This window comes from Trachurus trachurus (genome assembly GCF_905171665.1).
Source record: "Trachurus trachurus genome assembly, chromosome: 3".
Taxonomy (NCBI): domain Eukaryota; kingdom Metazoa; phylum Chordata; class Actinopteri; order Carangiformes; family Carangidae; genus Trachurus; species Trachurus trachurus.
The window spans coordinates 18,706,779-18,725,092 of record NC_139893.1 but is presented as its reverse complement, the minus strand read 5'-3'; the positions used below and the strand labels follow the sequence as shown (position 1 = coordinate 18,725,092).

General features: G+C 40.6%; 1 protein-coding gene across 2 annotated transcripts; it reads left to right on the top strand.

The window, feature by feature from the left end:
• The first annotated feature begins 290 nt into the window (after positions 1-290).
• Positions 291-12,647, top strand: ube2q1 (ubiquitin-conjugating enzyme E2Q family member 1). 2 transcript variants are annotated; one of them, XM_084001750.1, is made up of 13 exons: positions 291-989; positions 1,388-1,492; positions 3,245-3,367; positions 3,674-3,727; positions 4,064-4,204; positions 4,779-4,863; positions 5,459-5,519; positions 5,605-5,695; positions 5,791-5,849; positions 5,967-6,015; positions 6,149-6,244; positions 8,287-8,353; positions 9,260-12,647. In XM_084001750.1, exons 1-13 carry the CDS (start codon positions 831-833, stop codon positions 9,289-9,291), a joined length of 1,122 nt encoding a protein of 373 aa, XP_083857876.1. In that variant the 5' UTR covers positions 291-830; the 3' UTR covers positions 9,292-12,647. The 2 variants fall into 2 exon arrangements, with proteins under 2 accessions (XP_083857876.1, XP_083857875.1); XM_084001749.1 differs by having other exon boundaries at positions 4,773-4,863.
• Positions 12,648-18,314: the final 5,667 nt, after the last annotated feature.

Here is an 18,314-nt window from a genome sequence, read left to right as displayed (position 1 = left end):
AGTGATCGTCTTTAAATTGTACACGTAATTAGATGACACATGTAGTTTAATATGAAAAAGTTTGGTTGGTTCCAAACAGAACCGTCCCCACCCTCCTCTAGAAACGTATTATTTTACCCCCCGAAAAAAAATAAAAAAAAATAAAAAATAAGCTGTTGTCCCGTGCTGATGTGTAACTGAGAGGTCAGAGGGTTATTAACTTTCTTTTATTTATTTTTTAAAATAAATTGAGGACGCGCTGAATGCTGGGATTCTGCGGGAGCGGGGAGATTGCAGAACGCCATCTTTAAACCCCACAAGAGGCCAGGCAGCTACAGTTGTACACCGGGATGAAAAACACTGCCCCTACAGCGGCTTATAAGTTCCGATCGTAGACGTTGTGTGATTGTTCCCCGGCTGAGTAAAAAAAAAATAGGAACCGTCCGAGGGGACTGTGAGGAGACGGTCACGGGGCACCGCGAGAGCCTTAAAATGTTGTTATGATAGGCAGACAACAACAATAGACGGAAAGACAACAACAACGGACTGGCTCGCTAGCATCTCTCCAAGCAACTGCGCTGTTTTCACATGCTAGCTAAAAGCTAGCTCACGTTAGCTACTTCGTTAGCGAACCCCCGTCCGGTCGCGCTTGAATTTTTTTGCCCGGACCGTTGTTTACAGCTGGCACTGGGTATCCAGCTTCATCTAACATCTAACGGGGGATGGTTCGTCTTTGCCACTTTGTAACCCAATTTCGTCCCGTATATTAAACCGTGGCTTTAGCTAGCTAAAAAAAGGCTAAGTCCCGACTTCTCCCCCTCCCCAGCGGCCCGGCCGGAGATGCATGGAAGATGTCGGTGTCGGGGCTGAAGGCCGAACTGAAGTTTTTGGAGTCCATTTTTGATCCAAACCACGAACGCTTCAGGATCATCGATTGGAAGCCCGATGAGCTGAGCTGTCAGTTTAATGTAACCGGGGAAAAGCTGTTAATAATCCACTGTAATATAACGGTAGGTGGACAGTAACAACAACACAAGTACCGGGGTTTATACACTTTCCTCCGTTGATCGCTAGCGCGCTAATGTTAGCTGGCTAACTTGCTAGCCAGATAGCAGGCTACCTCCACCACAACGGTACAATCCGGTGCTATGCGGGACTTTTTTGTGTGCGTAGTTTCATTTCTGTCATTTTGAGGTGTAGATAGCCTCGGTGGTTGGGTTGTTGGTCGGACAGCCTGACATAACGTAATAGCTGTTAGCTATCGCTGCACTCTGAATGCTAATGTCGTCAACCCAAATTCTAGGTTATTTACTGACTGTGTTGAACCAGACAGCTCACACATAAGCAGATATACGTCAAATGTGCTGATGTGACCGTGTTTTTGTTGTTGTGTCCCACTGTCTCGTAGGAGTCTTATCCATCTACGCCGCCGATCTGGTTTGTGGACTCTGATGACCCGAGCTTGGCGCAAGTTTTGGAGAGGTTGGAAGATGTGAGAAAAGGCAGCACCCTGGTATTTATCCCGAGTCGCTTATTTTTTGTTTATCATTTAGGAAAATGTCGCGATTGATGTAGACCATGTGAAGATCTGCTTAAAATTGTATTTGTCTTTGTCCCCCCAAAAATTGTCAAAAACACACACGCATACACACCGTAGGTTTCGTTCAATTCATACTGTGAAGACTTGCTACAAGACGCATATTATCCTGTGATACAGCAGTAGTAGGCTTCAAGTAAACATAAGTGGACGCTGAGCATTTCAATGCCCAGCTGACTCATTCTTAAAGTATTCAGATTGATGTGTTAAAAACAGAGTCAGACGTAGTCACAGCCAAAATGCTCTCATTTTATAGCTGAGGTATATGGCTTATGACTGAATCAAGACACTATGCTTATTTTGTCTTAACTGAGTTTCTGGCCTTTACAAGTATTGGCCAAGCTGCCTCCCAGTAGGAGTGTTTTCTGTGCATTATCAGGCCACAATGACAGCCTGCTGTGACAAGCTTCATTTTAATGTGCAGATAATTCTGGTGCCAATAATCATATTACAATCCTCCTTTATTTGGGACTTATTTAATGTGCTGGTTATGCTATAGACACTGAATGTAGGCAGCACTTGGTGTTGTTGGACTGAATGTCAGTGTTTTAGACTGCACACGTTGTTGTCCTCAAACAGGCTTTACTTCATTCTTGTAAGAATTTTGCAACGCTGGCCTAGTTGTAGCAATTTCATTGGTGCAGGTTGAGGTATTTGCTATTTTAGTTTTACACTCTGAACATTCACACAACTGTGAGCTGTATGCAATATATTTCATATGGGTGTTCAAACATAAACATAAGCTTGCATGTGCTGCTTAATGTGTGTGCGTTTCTACTTGGACAGAGGGGTAAACATGTTTATATAGGCAGGTGTTCAACAGTCCCAATGGCTGTTTCATTAGATCATAAAACAATCTTTGAGGTCAAACTGTCTGTGACAAGCAGCTCCTTATGTAATTCTATGTATGTGGTGACATCCTGAGCTTTGTTAGCCTACTTATTCAAGCTGCATGCTCTGTTTGTAGGACACAAAATATGCTTTTTATAGAAGTGCTGTCAGATTCTTAGTCAGAAGTTTTTTTTCTTTCTTTGCACCATAACTACAGTCAACATTCAGATAATGAATACAACGTTACCAGTGCTGTCTTTTTAGGTAAAGGACAAACCTTACCTTTCTGTGGATAGATAAGATCAGTCCATTTTCTTACTGTTGCACAGATGTTCCTGTGGTAGTCTGTATTTGTATTGCACCAAATTTGCAAAGGCAGCACACACTATCTGGTGGCAGCATTTTTTTTTCATATGAGCACAAACAATTTTATTCTCCATGCAATGCACATATCTGCTTTGGTACTACATCAAGTGTTTTATGTTTAAAACCTTTCTTTGAAGTCATATGTGGGTAGTTTGCCCAAACTTTATTGCTACACTTACAGATTGCCAGGTTTTACATTACAGTGCCAGTTGGCATGCCTTGTGACACATGATGTAAACATTGTGTTGACTTTCGTCTTACACAATCATCAATCACTCATTCTAGATTCAAGAATTTGTCGTATTCAAAATGTCATCATACTGCAGTGAAGCTCACTCACAAATGCGTGTGCTGGCGTTTGTCACATCTGTGATATGTGTGCCATGTGGATTTGCTGCGTCGCTGCATTTGCAGTCTTGAATGGTTTGTCTAACTCTGTATCTCCTCCTCTTTGTGGTTTGTCTTTTTTAGCTTTTGCAGCAGTTGAAAAAACTTATTTGTGACCTTTGTCGGTTGTACAACCTTCCCCAACACCCCGATGTTGAGATGCTGGACCAGCCCCTGCCCGCAGGCCCTGTGGGACAAGACCGAAAGGCAAGGCTGCCTAGTTTGTTCTTGTCAAATCCCTACCTATGGCATGATACAGCCAGAATTTGATTACATTTAAGGAACATACATGCTTCAATTAGGATGTTATATTATGCACTTTAGACCACTTGTGCCTAGTAATGAAATAGTAGTCTAAATTTTAAAGGGCCTTGGTGATTTATATGACATGGCTGTCTAAGCTCATCAGTGGGCTCTTCCTGTTCCGCGGTCAGCTAAATGTGTTTGTTTTTTTGATCAAAAGACCAATCAGCAAGGCCACTTAATACTTTGTCTGTGGTGTGTTTTGTATAGCATGGCACAGAAGAGGTCACATCTGAAGAAGAGGAGGAAGAGGAGATGGGAGAGGTAAATAATTTAATTATAATGATCTTTTCTTTGTGGTGTTGTTTAGTGAGAAGAATGGCAATAGATTTGTTTTTGTTCTGCCCCTCTTCATCCTCCTGATATATTGTACATCCACATTATTACTGAATTTGGGTTTTATTTGATTATGATAGTTTGACCTTGAATAAAGCTGTAATGGTATTCTTTTTACATTGTTATTCAAGTCAACAAACAAGTTTCATTTCATCTTGTTACTTGACACCAGCTTTGATCCCTGGGCTCATTTTTAAGTTGCATGTTTTGCTGGAGGACCAGGAATTATTCAAAATGTCTAAAATATCAAATGCAAACAAACAGGACATAGAGGATCTGGACCACTATGAAATGAAAGAGGAGGAGCCTGTGGATGGGAAAAAATCAGAGGATGATGGCATCGAGAAGGAGAATCTGGCCATCCTGGAGAAGATCCGAAAGAACCAGAGGCAGGATCACTTGAATGTAAGTCTATGCTTAGTGATGTTCTTATTCTGAATTTTGTGAGGCTTATGGTTGATAACATATTTGATCGAGGACCTCTTGTCACTAGTGATCACTTTTGTGAAAGACAAATGGAGAAAGGTTTTGAGAAGACAGCAAAGAAAAAAGGCAGCGGTGAGGCAGTTGTTACATATCTCTGACAGTAGGGAATGTGACCTGTTTCTAAATGTACTCTCCTATGCAGTATTTTCAGGTTTCTCCGAGCATCTGCCCTTCAAGGCAGCAGAAACTTATGAAAAGATTTGTTGTTTCTTCTGGGAACGTCTCTCTGCTTGCTTATCATCCTGTTCAGTTTCTCTTTGTGTCTGAAATGTTTACATTTATACTGTGAAACCAACAAGGCCTTGATGGTCTTTCTTACTTTAGACATTCTGAGGATCAGTCAAACATTATTTCCAAGGGGTGCAGAGATGTCTATGATGTCATCTAGCAGGATGAAGCTCTGGCCAGTGTTGGCCAATAGTAAGCACAGATGACAGGTTTGCACTGATGTCAATTTACAGAAAAGCTATGCTCTTTATATTTACTGTTGCAGGGAGCTGTATCTGGTTCAGTCCAAGCCTCCGATCGCCTGATGAAGGAGCTTAGAGAGATCTACAGGTCTCAGAGTTACAAGACAGGTATGCACACCACACAAAGGTCTGCTCTTTGTTGCACATCTGAGTAAAAAAAAAAAAAAAACTCGACCTAGAAACATAACAGACACAAACCCACACTCACAACAATCCTTACTTCAATTCTTGTCAGAGTGGACATGGCAATATCAGAGCCAAAAGTTGTAACTGGTCAAAAGAAAGCATTTGAACCAGTTTAGGACTGCAGGATTTAGAAGGAACCCAACTCATACTTGCTTATTTGCTTATTCTGAGGTCAAGTCAGCAGTACCATGAGCTACTACACTGCTGTGCAATGGACTCATGTATGCCTCGATAATGGACATACAGTCAGCACATTAATATGATTTCCACACAGTGCAAAAAAGATAAATTATATGCTTGAAAAAATTTAGCATTTATTTTGTAGAAATACTCCACCTGTGAACGAAGCTTCAGATAATTTACAGGATTACCTGACCACTCAGAATACACTTTGTTTTGCCCCACTGCATTACGTTGTATGTAATCACTCCTGTTGTTGTTGTTGTTGTTGTTGTTGTTGTTAGACCTTGTGTTTGCGGACTTTTGCGCAGTAATAATCGATCCATGTTTTTTGCAGGCATCTACTCAGTCGAGCTTGTTAACGACAGCCTGTACGAATGGCACGTCAAACTAAGGACGTAAGTAACTTTTGGGATCTTGTTGTGTTGTTTTTCCGGTCTCACTTTTAAACACAAACTAACTGCATAATTTGATGACACACAGGGTGGATCCAGATAGCCCCTTACACAGTGATTTACAAGTCCTAAAGGAAAAGGAAGGAATGGATTACATTTTACTAAACTTCTCATATAAAGTAAGTTAAATTGACTTTTGCCTTCATGAAAATGAAATACCTTTCAGGAGTCTTTGAAGTCCTCAAATTAACCATTTTGCTGTTCTTTGCCACAGGATAATTTCCCCTTTGATCCACCCTTTGTCCGGGTAGTTTCGCCTGTGCTTTCTGGAGGGTGAGTTCTTTTAGCTTGTACTCCTCTCAGCTACCTTCATCTCCATAATCTACTGAGGATCGAGGCTGAGTTTGTAAACAATAAGATTAATACAGTACGCCTTTCTCCTTGCTTTAGTTACGTTCTTGGAGGAGGCGCCCTGTGCATGGAACTTCTCACCAAACAGGTATGGCAAACTAAGCAAACGCTTTAATGTAAATCTGTGCTGCATGATAGTGAATATTACTTTGGATGGCATTTGCATCTGTTTTACATTTTTTAAAACCCACTCTTACTGACACTGCGGTTCCTGATTGCAGGGTTGGAGCAGTGCCTATTCCATTGAGTCTGTCATCATGCAGATCAATGCCACTTTAGTCAAAGGAAAAGCCAGAGTGCAGTTTGGAGCCAATAAAGTAAGTGAGGAAGCACAAGGGGGTTTAATTTCAAGTCAAGAAATGTCCCGTGATATTGTTGACCTCATGCAATGAATGATGTGGACCATAATGCCAGTGCTTTGACACAAAAGGCTTGGTTCCCTGGCTCTTAGTGGTAGAGTATTGTGCTTTGTGACAGTCTCCTGTTTCTGCAGCCAAAGCTAGCTCTGTGTGTATGTGTCTGTGTCTTTTTGTTTTTGTTGTTCTTAAATCAAAGTAACAGCACATCACAACAGGGATGGCCAAGGTAGATGCTTATCTCTTTGTGCTGCAGTTTGCAGTTGCTGTCTCTTGTACTTGTTATGTTTTCAGGCTACAGACCGAGTTCACCAGGTTCAAAAGAAATGTGGATATTTTTAAGTTTTTCTCATTAGTTTGGTCTCATAAATGCAGATTCAGTTTTCTTGATGTCACATGTTTTAATTAAGTCTGAGATTTTTGTAGTTTTTGTCCGTTCCCAATCTGATGAATCTTGGCTAAGCAGAATGTGCCACGCTCATTCTAGTTTGGAAAGCACACACATTTTTATTGTTTCCATGAAACCTTTGTATGATTGTAGGTTACTAACACAACATATAACAATGTGTGCAAGTAATTTAAGGATGTAAATTGTATAGTTAAATGTCATTGCTCTAGTAAGATATGGTGAGCAGGGGCTCTTTTAAAACCTGAACTACCTCAGGTACACTATAGAAAAGTTGCTGCTTACCCGTCCGTCCTAGTATGTCTTCACAGGATGAATTCAGGTAAAGTACTGGGTGTAGGTCAGCCTTGTTTACAACATTCAGAGCCTGAACACAACCTCCAAGACAATCATGTTAAATGGAAAAAAAGAGGCTCAGCATATGAAAAGTTGATTGCAGTTTTGAGTGTGTTCAGCATAAATGAAAGATGATCTTTTATGTAAAATCGTTCTTTTATAAATGTGTTTCAGACCTGGGGACATTTGAACACATGTTCTGCAAATGTCTGACATTGTTTAGCCCTTTGGTCATAAACTGCTGTAATCAGCTTCCATAAGTAGGTTTGACCTGGAGACTTTAGTCTGGTCCACGGTGTAAGTCCAGTCTTCATTTGTTCTGAGATGCGTCTTAAGCCAGTAATAGACTTGGACAAGACTACTGTAACCCTTAAAAAATTAGCCTACTTACAACCAGGCTAACTCAGCTGTGTTTCCATGGTAACGAGGAGTGACACCTGCAGAGATGGAGAAAACCATGGTTTATTATTTATGGTTTTCTGACAGTGATGTGGAGCGAGCAAATGGAAGCAAGTAGTTTTGAGAGATCTCGGTAAACTTGTTGGACATATACAGCACATGCATATACCCATGTGGACATGGCAAGTCATTTTTTTGGCAGGTTAAATATCCTGAGCATGACTGAGTTGTCAGAAGTACTGAGCCCTGCCATGTCAGTGTCTCAGCTCTGCTGGAAATCTGCTCTGCACCAAGATTTTATTTCTTCTTGATGTGGTTGTAACTATTGAATTATTTTAAAATTTTCTGTTGATGTGGTTTCAGTAGCAATTTCCCAGAATTCATGGCAAGTTAGTCCTACTTTAGGATAGTTAACAACTAAACAGAATGGTGAGAGATCTGAAGTCTGATGATTAGTTGTCCAAGAAGATATTTTGTGAACCTGGTGGATATGAAGCTATAAACATCAACACAGTCTTAATGAAGTCTGCTTCTGTCGTATTGATTCATGCAAAGGCCTGTGCTTTGCTGTGGTTCAGCAGTGATGTGCATAGATTATGGCTGCAGAACAAGGTCCTAATGTTAATGTTGATGGCCATGTGTGTGTGATAGCAGTCTGGCATGAATGGGACAGAACGAAGGAAGAATGTGTGGTCATTATCCTGCACAGTACACCATGTTTTGTACTTGAAAGTGGAGATGATGTGATAAGCTTTTCTTGCTTGTAGAAAAGAGCTGTCATTGCTGTTTTCCTTGTTCTGTACTGTCATCATAAACCCGGTGCACACTGTAAGGTTGACTTCATTTTCATCTTTTAATGCAGAACCAGTACAATCTCGCCAGAGCACAGCAGTCCTACAAATCCCTGGTTCAGATCCATGAAAAGAACGGTGAGTGTTTTTGTCTCCAATTTCATACAGGGTGCATTACAGACCTTGTTTACTGAAACCAAATCCCTCCCATGCATCTAAGCCGAGGAAAATTGGTGCATGGACAGTTGTGTATGTACCAAACATGGACAGCCTTTATATGCATGTAGTCCACATCATTACACTCACTTTGTATGACTGGTGTGTAGGGGATTAATACCAGATAAACAATATAATATATAGAAACTACAGACTTTTAAAGCTCATATTTACAAACAATATTTACACCTAAGGTCAAAGATCTGACTGAGCCAACAGTAACAAACAGTGTCTGTCCTGTGGGAGCCCAAAAGCAATGAATAAATGATTAATATCCCCAGAATAAATTGAATGAATATGCAGTATGGCTGAAATTTATTATTTAATAAAAATCAGTGAAGAGAAACAAACGTTTACATTTTAATAGTGAAACAGTTTTACAGGAGAAAAAGACACAGGTATGTCATCTACTCAAAGATGAGCATTTATGCAGCATTCCTGTTGTCCCTGACCTCTGAAAACAGAAACTGCATTTGGAAACGGGGCAGGTGAAAATATGTAAATCACTTTTTTTCCATCAGGCAACATTGAGCTAAATTTAATTGCAGTGGGATGTAAGAGTTGAGAACTGAGAGGCCGGCTGAACTTTGTTAAAATTCTGCACCATATCTGCCCAAGGTCTCACCACTGAACACTTCTGAGCGTGCTGCCTTTTGGTTCTTACAAACCAGATAAGGCTGGAAATGTAGATTCATGCCAATGAGGCAGAAGTCATGCAACCCTGTTACTGTAGCTGGTGGAGATCTGGTATTTGGTTGTTTTGTACTTGTTGTACTTGTTGTGTTTTATCTGTGTAGTCATTGTCGGTTGTTGTGCTTATTTCTTCAGGCTGGTACACACCCCCTAAGGAGGATGGCTAAAACAGACTTTTGCCTTTCCTGCACTGGGACCACCTGTCTTAGAGTTTTTTCTTTCTCTTGCGACCAATATGTTTTTTTTTTTTGTTTGTTTGTTTTTTTAATCCTGCAAACCATTTTGTTCTCTACACGAGAGTTTGAACTCCAAACCAAATTCCTCATACAGTGACCACCCAGAAACTAGCACATCAGCACACCAACACACAGACACTGACACTGACACACACACACACGCCCCTCCTGAAATTTACATCCAAGTTCATCAGCTATTCGCAAGGAAGTCCTCCCCCCCTGGATATTTATCTCTCTGTGCATTGTCTGATACAATCTAATTTTTCCATTGCGACATTCATTCTGTACACCAGGACAAACAGTGGACTAAATAGCGTGCAAACTCACCCTTTGGTTTTGGCGTTGAGCATGCCAAGGTTACTTGCTGGCTTCGAGTTGAAAGGTGCGGCATGGCTTTATCCTCCAGCAGTGGCAGTCTGATGCTCCAGTCACCAGACAGTGCCTCTCTGACCACAGACTGGATCTGAGAATGGCATGCGACATTCCCTGATATGATGCAGTGGTGGCTGGGAAGGACACTAGATGCTGGTGGTGGGAAGAACCACTGCCTTTTCTCTCCACGGACGGCCTGTGTAATATTATGCTCATGTATTATCTTTGTAATGCCAAGTTCCCTCCTCTGGAATAACACGCTTCTGAGGCTAGCTTGCTTTCAAACCTCTTTATCTTTTAAAGCTTGAAGCCCTGAGGTGGGGAGGAAGATGAAGAGACTTTTTTGCAGCCTGGGTGGGACAGCCCATTAATGAAGAACAGCATCCCGCTGAGCTCTAAAGTTGACGACCACTGTCATCATTACAACCAGCAGCTGGACCGCTCCCTACAGGAGAGGTTTGGTGTGTGGTGAGGCTGGCAACACAAGAAACATGACCAGGCAAAGCAGGGGTGTGTTTGGATTGGATCACACTGTAATGTAGTTGATTTTAACTCCACATGTAAACATGTAAATTTGTATTTCTGCAAAAGGATTTAATTGTTTATAATGTAACCTTGTCTGGGTCTTTGGCTGGGCAGAGACTGTATTACCATATACCCCTGACTATTAACTGCAGGGGCACTGCAACTTCTTGAGACCCATTTAGACTAAGGAAAAGTTGCTCCATGAATACTCTTGCAGAAGGAAACAAAAGTACACATGTTCCTATGAAAGCTTAATGACTACTGCGGTTTTGTTCTTTTTTTTAATTTTAATATTGATTTGTAATCCTCGTGTTATTGGAAACAATGACAGATCCATTCCCCTTATTTGATGGCACCTCTTCACAACAATGGACGTAACAATAATGGCATAGACACAGCTGTTTCTGGCATTCCAGAGGTTTGGCTATTCATATCTAATCACTCAAACCGGATGAACCTCAGTAAGGCTATGCAGTGAAGACACAGTCTTGTGGAGTTTTGTTGTACTGAAGAAAATTAGTCTTAACAGCTTAACAGTGTAGTCACCTGCTTAGTTCTTGTAGCTGGTTCACATCCTGACCAGTTCGCCAATCCTGCAGTCTGGGAAAAAGTGACCTTTTTACCTTTTGACTTTTCCTTGACCTCATGGCTGTTTTAAAAAAAAATACAGCCAGAGTTACAAAAAAAAAAAAAAATTCACAGCAATAGTCTTGCCCATATGCCTTCTGGCTTCACACCTGGGAAGATCAACTGGAGTCTGTTCCATTTCCAGAATATTTGTTCAGGTTTGATAAATTATTTGTTCAGATTTGCCACAGGAAGGACCCAGCTCTTCCCATTCCCACCTCTCTGGTTACTATTCATAACCACTCGCAGCACTGCTGTCACCCCCTCAGTGTGCTGGGTCTTTGATGTAATGTGAATAATATGCAGAAAACTGTGTGGAGCATTCCAGGTAATGCAGTTACACGTTCGTTGTGGGTGTTCTGTTGTGCGGTTACTTGAATTGTTTTGAGTATATTGTCCTGAAAACCAGCATAGAAAGCTTAGTTATGCTAATTCACACAGTCATTCCTCACGTTGGAGTTTTTTTTTTTTTTTTTTTTAGAATTTCCTCAGTGATACTAACCTCAGTCACAATACCAGTATCTTCAAAACAGGCAGAGATGGGCGTAAGAACGTGCAGCTTGTTCATGTTCAGCATGTGTCTGACGTTTGTTTAGACCTGCTGGACGTAACAAGGGTTACTCTCCTTTCTTTCTCCTTTCCTGTCTTCACAAGACTATGGATCATTGGCATGGTTGTTAGCTGTTGTGATGCCATTGATAAGGTACTCGTCACTTCATTCTGGTCACATTGTCGAGCCCACCCCTGCATTCTCTGGAGAAGCAAACTCAGGAATACATACTGCACACTCGACTTTTCAAAGGATTGCTTCAGAATATCGTCATGAAATGCAAGATTTAAATGTGTCAATCTTCTTATTTTTCCGGGCCATTTTAAAATGATGCCCCTGTTTTACCAGTACACATTGCAGTGTGTTTTGCTGTTGAGTTGCACACACTTGGGTTTTTCTGAATGATGTTGAAGTTAATAAATAATTACTTAAGCAAGTTTTTGGAATGATCAGATAATGTGGAGTAAAGATTTGCTCCCATCCTCAGATTATCCTGCGCTTGATCAGGGGTACAGAACACATCTGCCCTGTCTCTTTGATATTGCTGTATTTTGCATGTCAATATATCAGTGGGTGTTATTCCCCAAGCTACTGAAGGCAATGAGTGGATGGGTCAGATGGTTTAAAAAAAAGAATAAGAAAAAAAAGAAAAAAAAAAAGAGACTAGATGTATCCATTTTCTCACGACTTGTTTACTTGTGGTTTCCAGCATCAGTGCACAGATTAATTTCTCCATGTGCACTGTTTATAGAACCACGTCAGACACTATACGAGACACAAGGACTTAAAGACACATCATACCTGCTTGGATTACCTTTAAACATGCCAGGATTCCCAAACTATAGTAGCAGTTCAGATTTGTGTGCCATCAGAGCGATTGTAAGCCGACAACTTTTAACCTGACCTTTGGAATAATGGTGTACTCAAATCTGTTGTGCACTGAGTGACAGCTCCTCTCAAACCAACAACACAAGTTATCCGACTAACGAAAACCTTCTCTGCTTTGGCGAGCGATGTATTTGGTCTGAGGTCTGAACTAGCCTGATTCTGGGTTCTATACCTTGCTTCATTAACTGCGTTGGCCGGGTTATAAAGTTATGCACTGTTAGCATGCTTTGGTTTGGTTTCATTTTTTTTTAACATTGCAAGGGTGATTTTGACCATGTAAAGTAATTTGTAAACTTGCATCAAGTTTATGAATAAAGAATTTTATGAAATATCTCTTCATTCTGCTCTTATTAATGGAAATTGTCAGTGACGGGCTATTTACATATTATTTGCTTCTTGGAAGAGAAACCAAAATGTCCATGGTGAATGGTTGAATTACAATATCCATGCTATGTACATATATATATTATTCAGGCATTGATAAGTTAACCAAGTTTGACAGTTGTGTTCTATTATGTAATTGTATGCTACATTTAAGTCACTTCCATCTTTCGCCCCTACACACTTTGGGATGAGTTTGGGTCTCATTTTCATTTAACCACTTATGCTACACTACCCACATGCATCCATCCTTCCCAGGTAATGTATTTCTTGAATTTTCCAGTAGATGGTGTTCTTTCTTTAAAGATAGGCATCAGTTTTTGTCTGTACCTGCCACTCACAAATCCATGCAAAAAACAACAACAAAAAAAGCAGCCTTTAGAACTAAACTGAGTATGTGCTCCGACCTGCATGGATCTAAGTCCTCTACTTAAACCAACTAGACCAAAACTCTAGGAATGACTCTGGTAATCAAATGATCATTTGGTTAAAGGTGTTAAGTAATTCAATTTAATTAGCTAAGCAAGTGGAATCAGTTTACAGTTTGCAACAGTATGATCATATACTCAAAACTTTAAAAACTGCTTACTATTGTCAAACATCTGCTGAGATATCTCATGCAACATACACATTAATAACATAATTAAAATCCACTTTGCTCATCAGAGGATTGTATGTGCACGGTGCATTTGAGGTCATTGCCGCCCTCAATGCTGTGGAGGAAATTCTGTTCTTGAACTAGTTTGGCTCGCATGACAGTGATTTATAACACCTTCGAGAAGAGAACAGCTGGAGCAGGTGGCGTGTTGGGTGAGGGATGAACATATTTTATCCTCTGTTATTGTGAATGATTTTCTGTTGTCAGGTTCATTGGCTTTCCTCTCCCCGTGTATGTGCTAGGAGTCACCACTAGATGGTATCAGAGCACTGTTTCATTTCATTTATTTATTTAAAAAGGACAGTGTGCAGTGACATTAGTTATTGAAACAATAAAAAGATGGCTGCACCAGATTTAGCGGAGCCGCTAATTTCCATCTGTAGTCCTGTAGCGACAAACATGTTGTGATTTATACAACTGTTACAGTCTGGTGACATTTAAGTAATAGTTTTGTCTATTTGTAACATCAGTCAGTTTTGGTATTACCCTCAATCCTGCCCTTACTCTCCTGGTTGCCAATTTCCTTCAAGGTTGAATTTTTTTTTTTTTTTTTGTGTGAGAGCTCAGCTAGTGATGGGATACAGTCTGATATGGACAGCTCATATTCTCCCATCAATGTGCATGAGTCAGATATTGTTATGGCGGGCTGGCAAGCACTGCTCTCCTAGATGTCAGGTTTGTGATAAATAGCCGAGTCAATCCCTATCAGTTTGTCTGAGGAGCAGGAGAGCTGTAGTAGATAACGCAGTGACCTATTGAGTTTGCGGTCAATCATGCTGTTACAGCCTGGATAGTTATGGATATTAGAAATCACTCAAACCAGAATGTACGTTTTCATGATACTGGGAATTGGGACCACATTTCTAATCCAAATTAAAGGGCAGGTTAAGGAGGAGGAGGGTGAGAAGTGGGCCACTGCAGTTTGTCAGTGAAAGGCTAATTGCCTATTATTGCAGTAGTTTTTATTTTTGTTTGTGTGGGTTTAGTTGGCTGGCCTCGTGGAGGAAGAGGAGCAGGACTCATTATTCAGCTTCATCCAGCCAATCTGTTTGTCCAACATGTTGCTTTACTCAGACATACACACAACACACTCAGACGAGGAGAGCGACCAGGCTTTTTGGGCCCGCAGGAAAAAGGCTGTAAATCTCTGTGATTAACTGGCTAAAGTCCGAGACAGAGAAACAGCTGACTTGTCCTCCTTCACTTCCTTTGCCCAGGGCCAGAGGACAGCACAGGGGGGGCTGAATTCAGAATAATCTGGAATTGATTGATAGCCTGCGGCTTAATGGCCGCTTCCATCAGTAACCCAAATTCAGATCGTGTGTATCAGACAGGCTGACAGGATAGATGCTGTTTCTCATATACCTGAGTGGATATTGTGAACAAATTTTGGAATTATGTTGAAGGACCAGTTTGACATAACAACTAAACACAGAATTGTTGTTTCTTGAACATGCAATATAACATGCTAAATAATGAGCTTTAGAGATCCTTACAGGCAGATTTTTGTCAATTTCTTGTTTTCAGGCTTTGTGTTAAGCTAAGTTAACCAGCTAATGATAAAGAAATGTATGTTGAATTATTAAGCGTCAAACCTAAACTTAAAATTCAGGTCCTTGTAGATGACGCATTAGTTTGGCACACAGCCTGTTGCACAATATAAAAAGGAGATTCAAATCCTAAACCCACAATATTTTATCCCACAATAATTTGCAGATTCATTTCAGATTCATTTTTTAATATAATCAGTTGCTGCCAACTCCTCTGGTCAGGCTCCCAAATATACTTTAAACACTGCAGCTGCACAGTAACAACACCAGATGCTTTTACAGACAGCAGGTGCTTCCTGATATCAATAGACAACCAACACTTTTATGGTGATCTGTGTGAGCCTTGTTAGAGAAAATTGAGAACACAGGCACAGAGCTACAATAATGACGACTGGCTTTGAAAGACACAGTGGAGTCAGTGGATGAACAACCAATCCCACTGTGACTCTGAATGGCCTGGACGTTAGAGGAGCATCTGGAGGGCAATAAGACAGGTGTCACACCCACCACAGACACTGTTACTGTACAGGCTCACTGATCACACTTTGTTTTATGAAAAGCACAATGACTTTTCTTTCCGTATTAACAGACAATCATTGTTGGAAATTTAGGGCTAAGGTCATGACATTTTCTTGACATATAAAAGGCCATAAAGTTTGAGATTGATGGTATAAAAAATGGCGCAAATGGTAGATGAAAATGGGTAATCAGGATAGTGAATGAAGAAGGTAGGCCTATAATGAATTCTGATTCTCCGTTGGTGGTGAATGGCAATGTGGGGAATATTATAATTTTCGTGGGGAGAGCGCTGTGGATGGCTCCTGAATAAAATATGTTGTGTGGAGCTTTGTTTGTTTTTCAACTATTTCAGGGCCAGTTTTCACTGCATAGTCTCAGGGGGGTGTTTTTTGGAGGGTGCTGGTCTTTCTGCTTGAACTAAATTAAATTTGCAGAGAGCTATGTGGACTGTTGTGAGGTTTGTGGGATTTCTGTGGCATTTTATTACAGCGACAGAACCAGAAATAAATCCACACACTGTCACTTTCCTTCAACAAACCATAAAATGCAGGGCTTTTGTCCTGTAAAAAACAAAGCCCAAAGGAGGTCTGTGCCAGGATCTTATGAGGATCCTCAGTAACATTTTGTTGTTGGATGACCTCTAGTGGTCATGGTAATTATGACAGGAGCAAAGGGGGAAATCAGGCCAGAGACAGTGGCTCAGTTAATACTTTTATACCAGCCTTGTTATTTTGAGTGTAAACCAATATTCACATAGGTACGACAACTAGATAGATAGATAGATAGATAGAAAACAGCAACAGAGGGGAAAACACCTCATCAGCAGCAATGGCAGCATAATTGTCATGTTGTATGACACAGGTGGCAGATACTGGAAAGTAGAACGTTAATTTTCAAGTGAGAAAGGCAGCAGTTTGGTATTATAGTGTGCAACAGTTGTGGTTATCTGTTTGTCTGTCTGTCTAATTGCCATTCTGGCCTTGGAAGGGAATGTCTCGGTGAACATCACCAGTCAGTGACAGAATTACTTCAAAGGCTTGAAAATAAATTGGTTGCTGAGATGGGACACTGATTTTTTTTTTTTTTAACCAACTCTTACTCACAGAGAGATCTAAATGATAAACGTTAAAGAGGGGTGAATTAAAAGATGGAACAAGACATGGAGCTCATCAGTCATTCAACAGTAATGTGTGTCACTTTGATCTCTTCTTAGCTAGAGAAAGTGGAATATCAAGATTACATAATTAACCTAACTCTTGGTGTTGTATTTAATTGACTTTTTTTAAGTAATTCAATTGCTGAGTCTGGGTTTGTGAAATCACAAGTGATTTATTTATTTATTTATTTATCTATCTATTTATCAGAAAATATTTACATCTTTTAGAGACTTTGTGCTTTTATCCAACAGTAGCAATACTTAACAAAAACCATGGCCTGCTCCAGAGAAATAATCACAGTCGCACATTGCATTTCTAAACCACACAATTCACTCAATTCATTGCTTGCAATTTGGAAGGGAAGCCAGTCTTTGTTCATTTTGAGCCATCCAAACAATTCAAGGGAGCACAGTTGCTCATCGCACCACTGAGAGACTGACCTTCACAGACCCTCTCACGTGTCTCCATTAAAGGATTCACTTCAAAAATATTCACAGTTCGCCTTGTGGGCTGCAGCAATGTCGCAATCAAGAGCCACAATGCATATATTACACTAAAAAGCTGACTTTGAAATCCAATACTGGCTGGCTCAAAGTATATGTAAATATTAATGATCCATGGATCTGCATGTTTCTCCATATTCTGCTGCTTTGCGTGGCTTTTTTTTATTCAGATCAGATAATTCTCTCAGTTTTCAATCACTCAAAACGAGGTGCTCACCACTGACTGCATACAAACATTGTTTCTTTCGAAAGTTTTCCATCCAATATGTATGCACTGAGAATCTTGCCAAAAAAAAAAAAAGTCAGATAAAGATGCAAACAGCTGCAAACACCTCTTCTCTTCTTTCACTGTTTGGCCCCAGAATGATCACATAATACCTTCTTTGTTGATTGCCTCAGTCTTTTCCTTGAATGTTCTCTCCTTGTCCTCCTTGTGCTGAAAGATAGCCAGAGGTTCAGTTCAGCGTGACGATATGCTTCCCTGCGCAGACTTATACTTCAGACCAAGCTAAATGGATTTCCATTAGAGGGACTATGACTCATTCCAGATGCTTACTCAATACTGTGTGGGCACTGTAGCAGAAAGTTTCCTCCAGACAGAACAAAAAGGACAACAAAACCAAACAGCCTTGTATGAGATAGTGTCCAGAGAAGACTGTGCCTTGTACCTTTTGCGTACTTTACACACCAATTATCACAGCAAAGCAGTTTGTCATTGTTATGGGTTGCACGGAGTGGGGACTGAAGCATGGATGCCGTTTTACAAAGATGCCATATGCATGGAAAGGCAAGACAGGCAGCAAGACGGATTGCTAACTATAGCTCCCGAGCTAACACAGAGAAAGCAATGAAGAACAGCCAGACAACCTTAATGGGAATTAGTTTTGTTAAAATGTATATTTGACCCATCAGCTTGCTTTGGTGAAACTACACACTTTGCATCAGCATCTGATTGTGTGTGGGGGGGGCAGTGAGTGCATGTTATGTTCCTCTTATGCCATGGATATATATCTCCTCAGGACCATGTCTGGACTCAGGCTAGACCTGCATTGTACGATCAATAGGAAAAGCAATGATCTCAGTGAAATGGACCATCCATCTTGCTGTGATTCTCTTATGCAGCCCCTGACTGTACAGAAGAGATGGAATGAATGGAACTGAATTATTGTCTGAGCATCAATTTAAAACTGTCTGAAGAGGCCGTACTCTCTCCTTCTCGTTAGA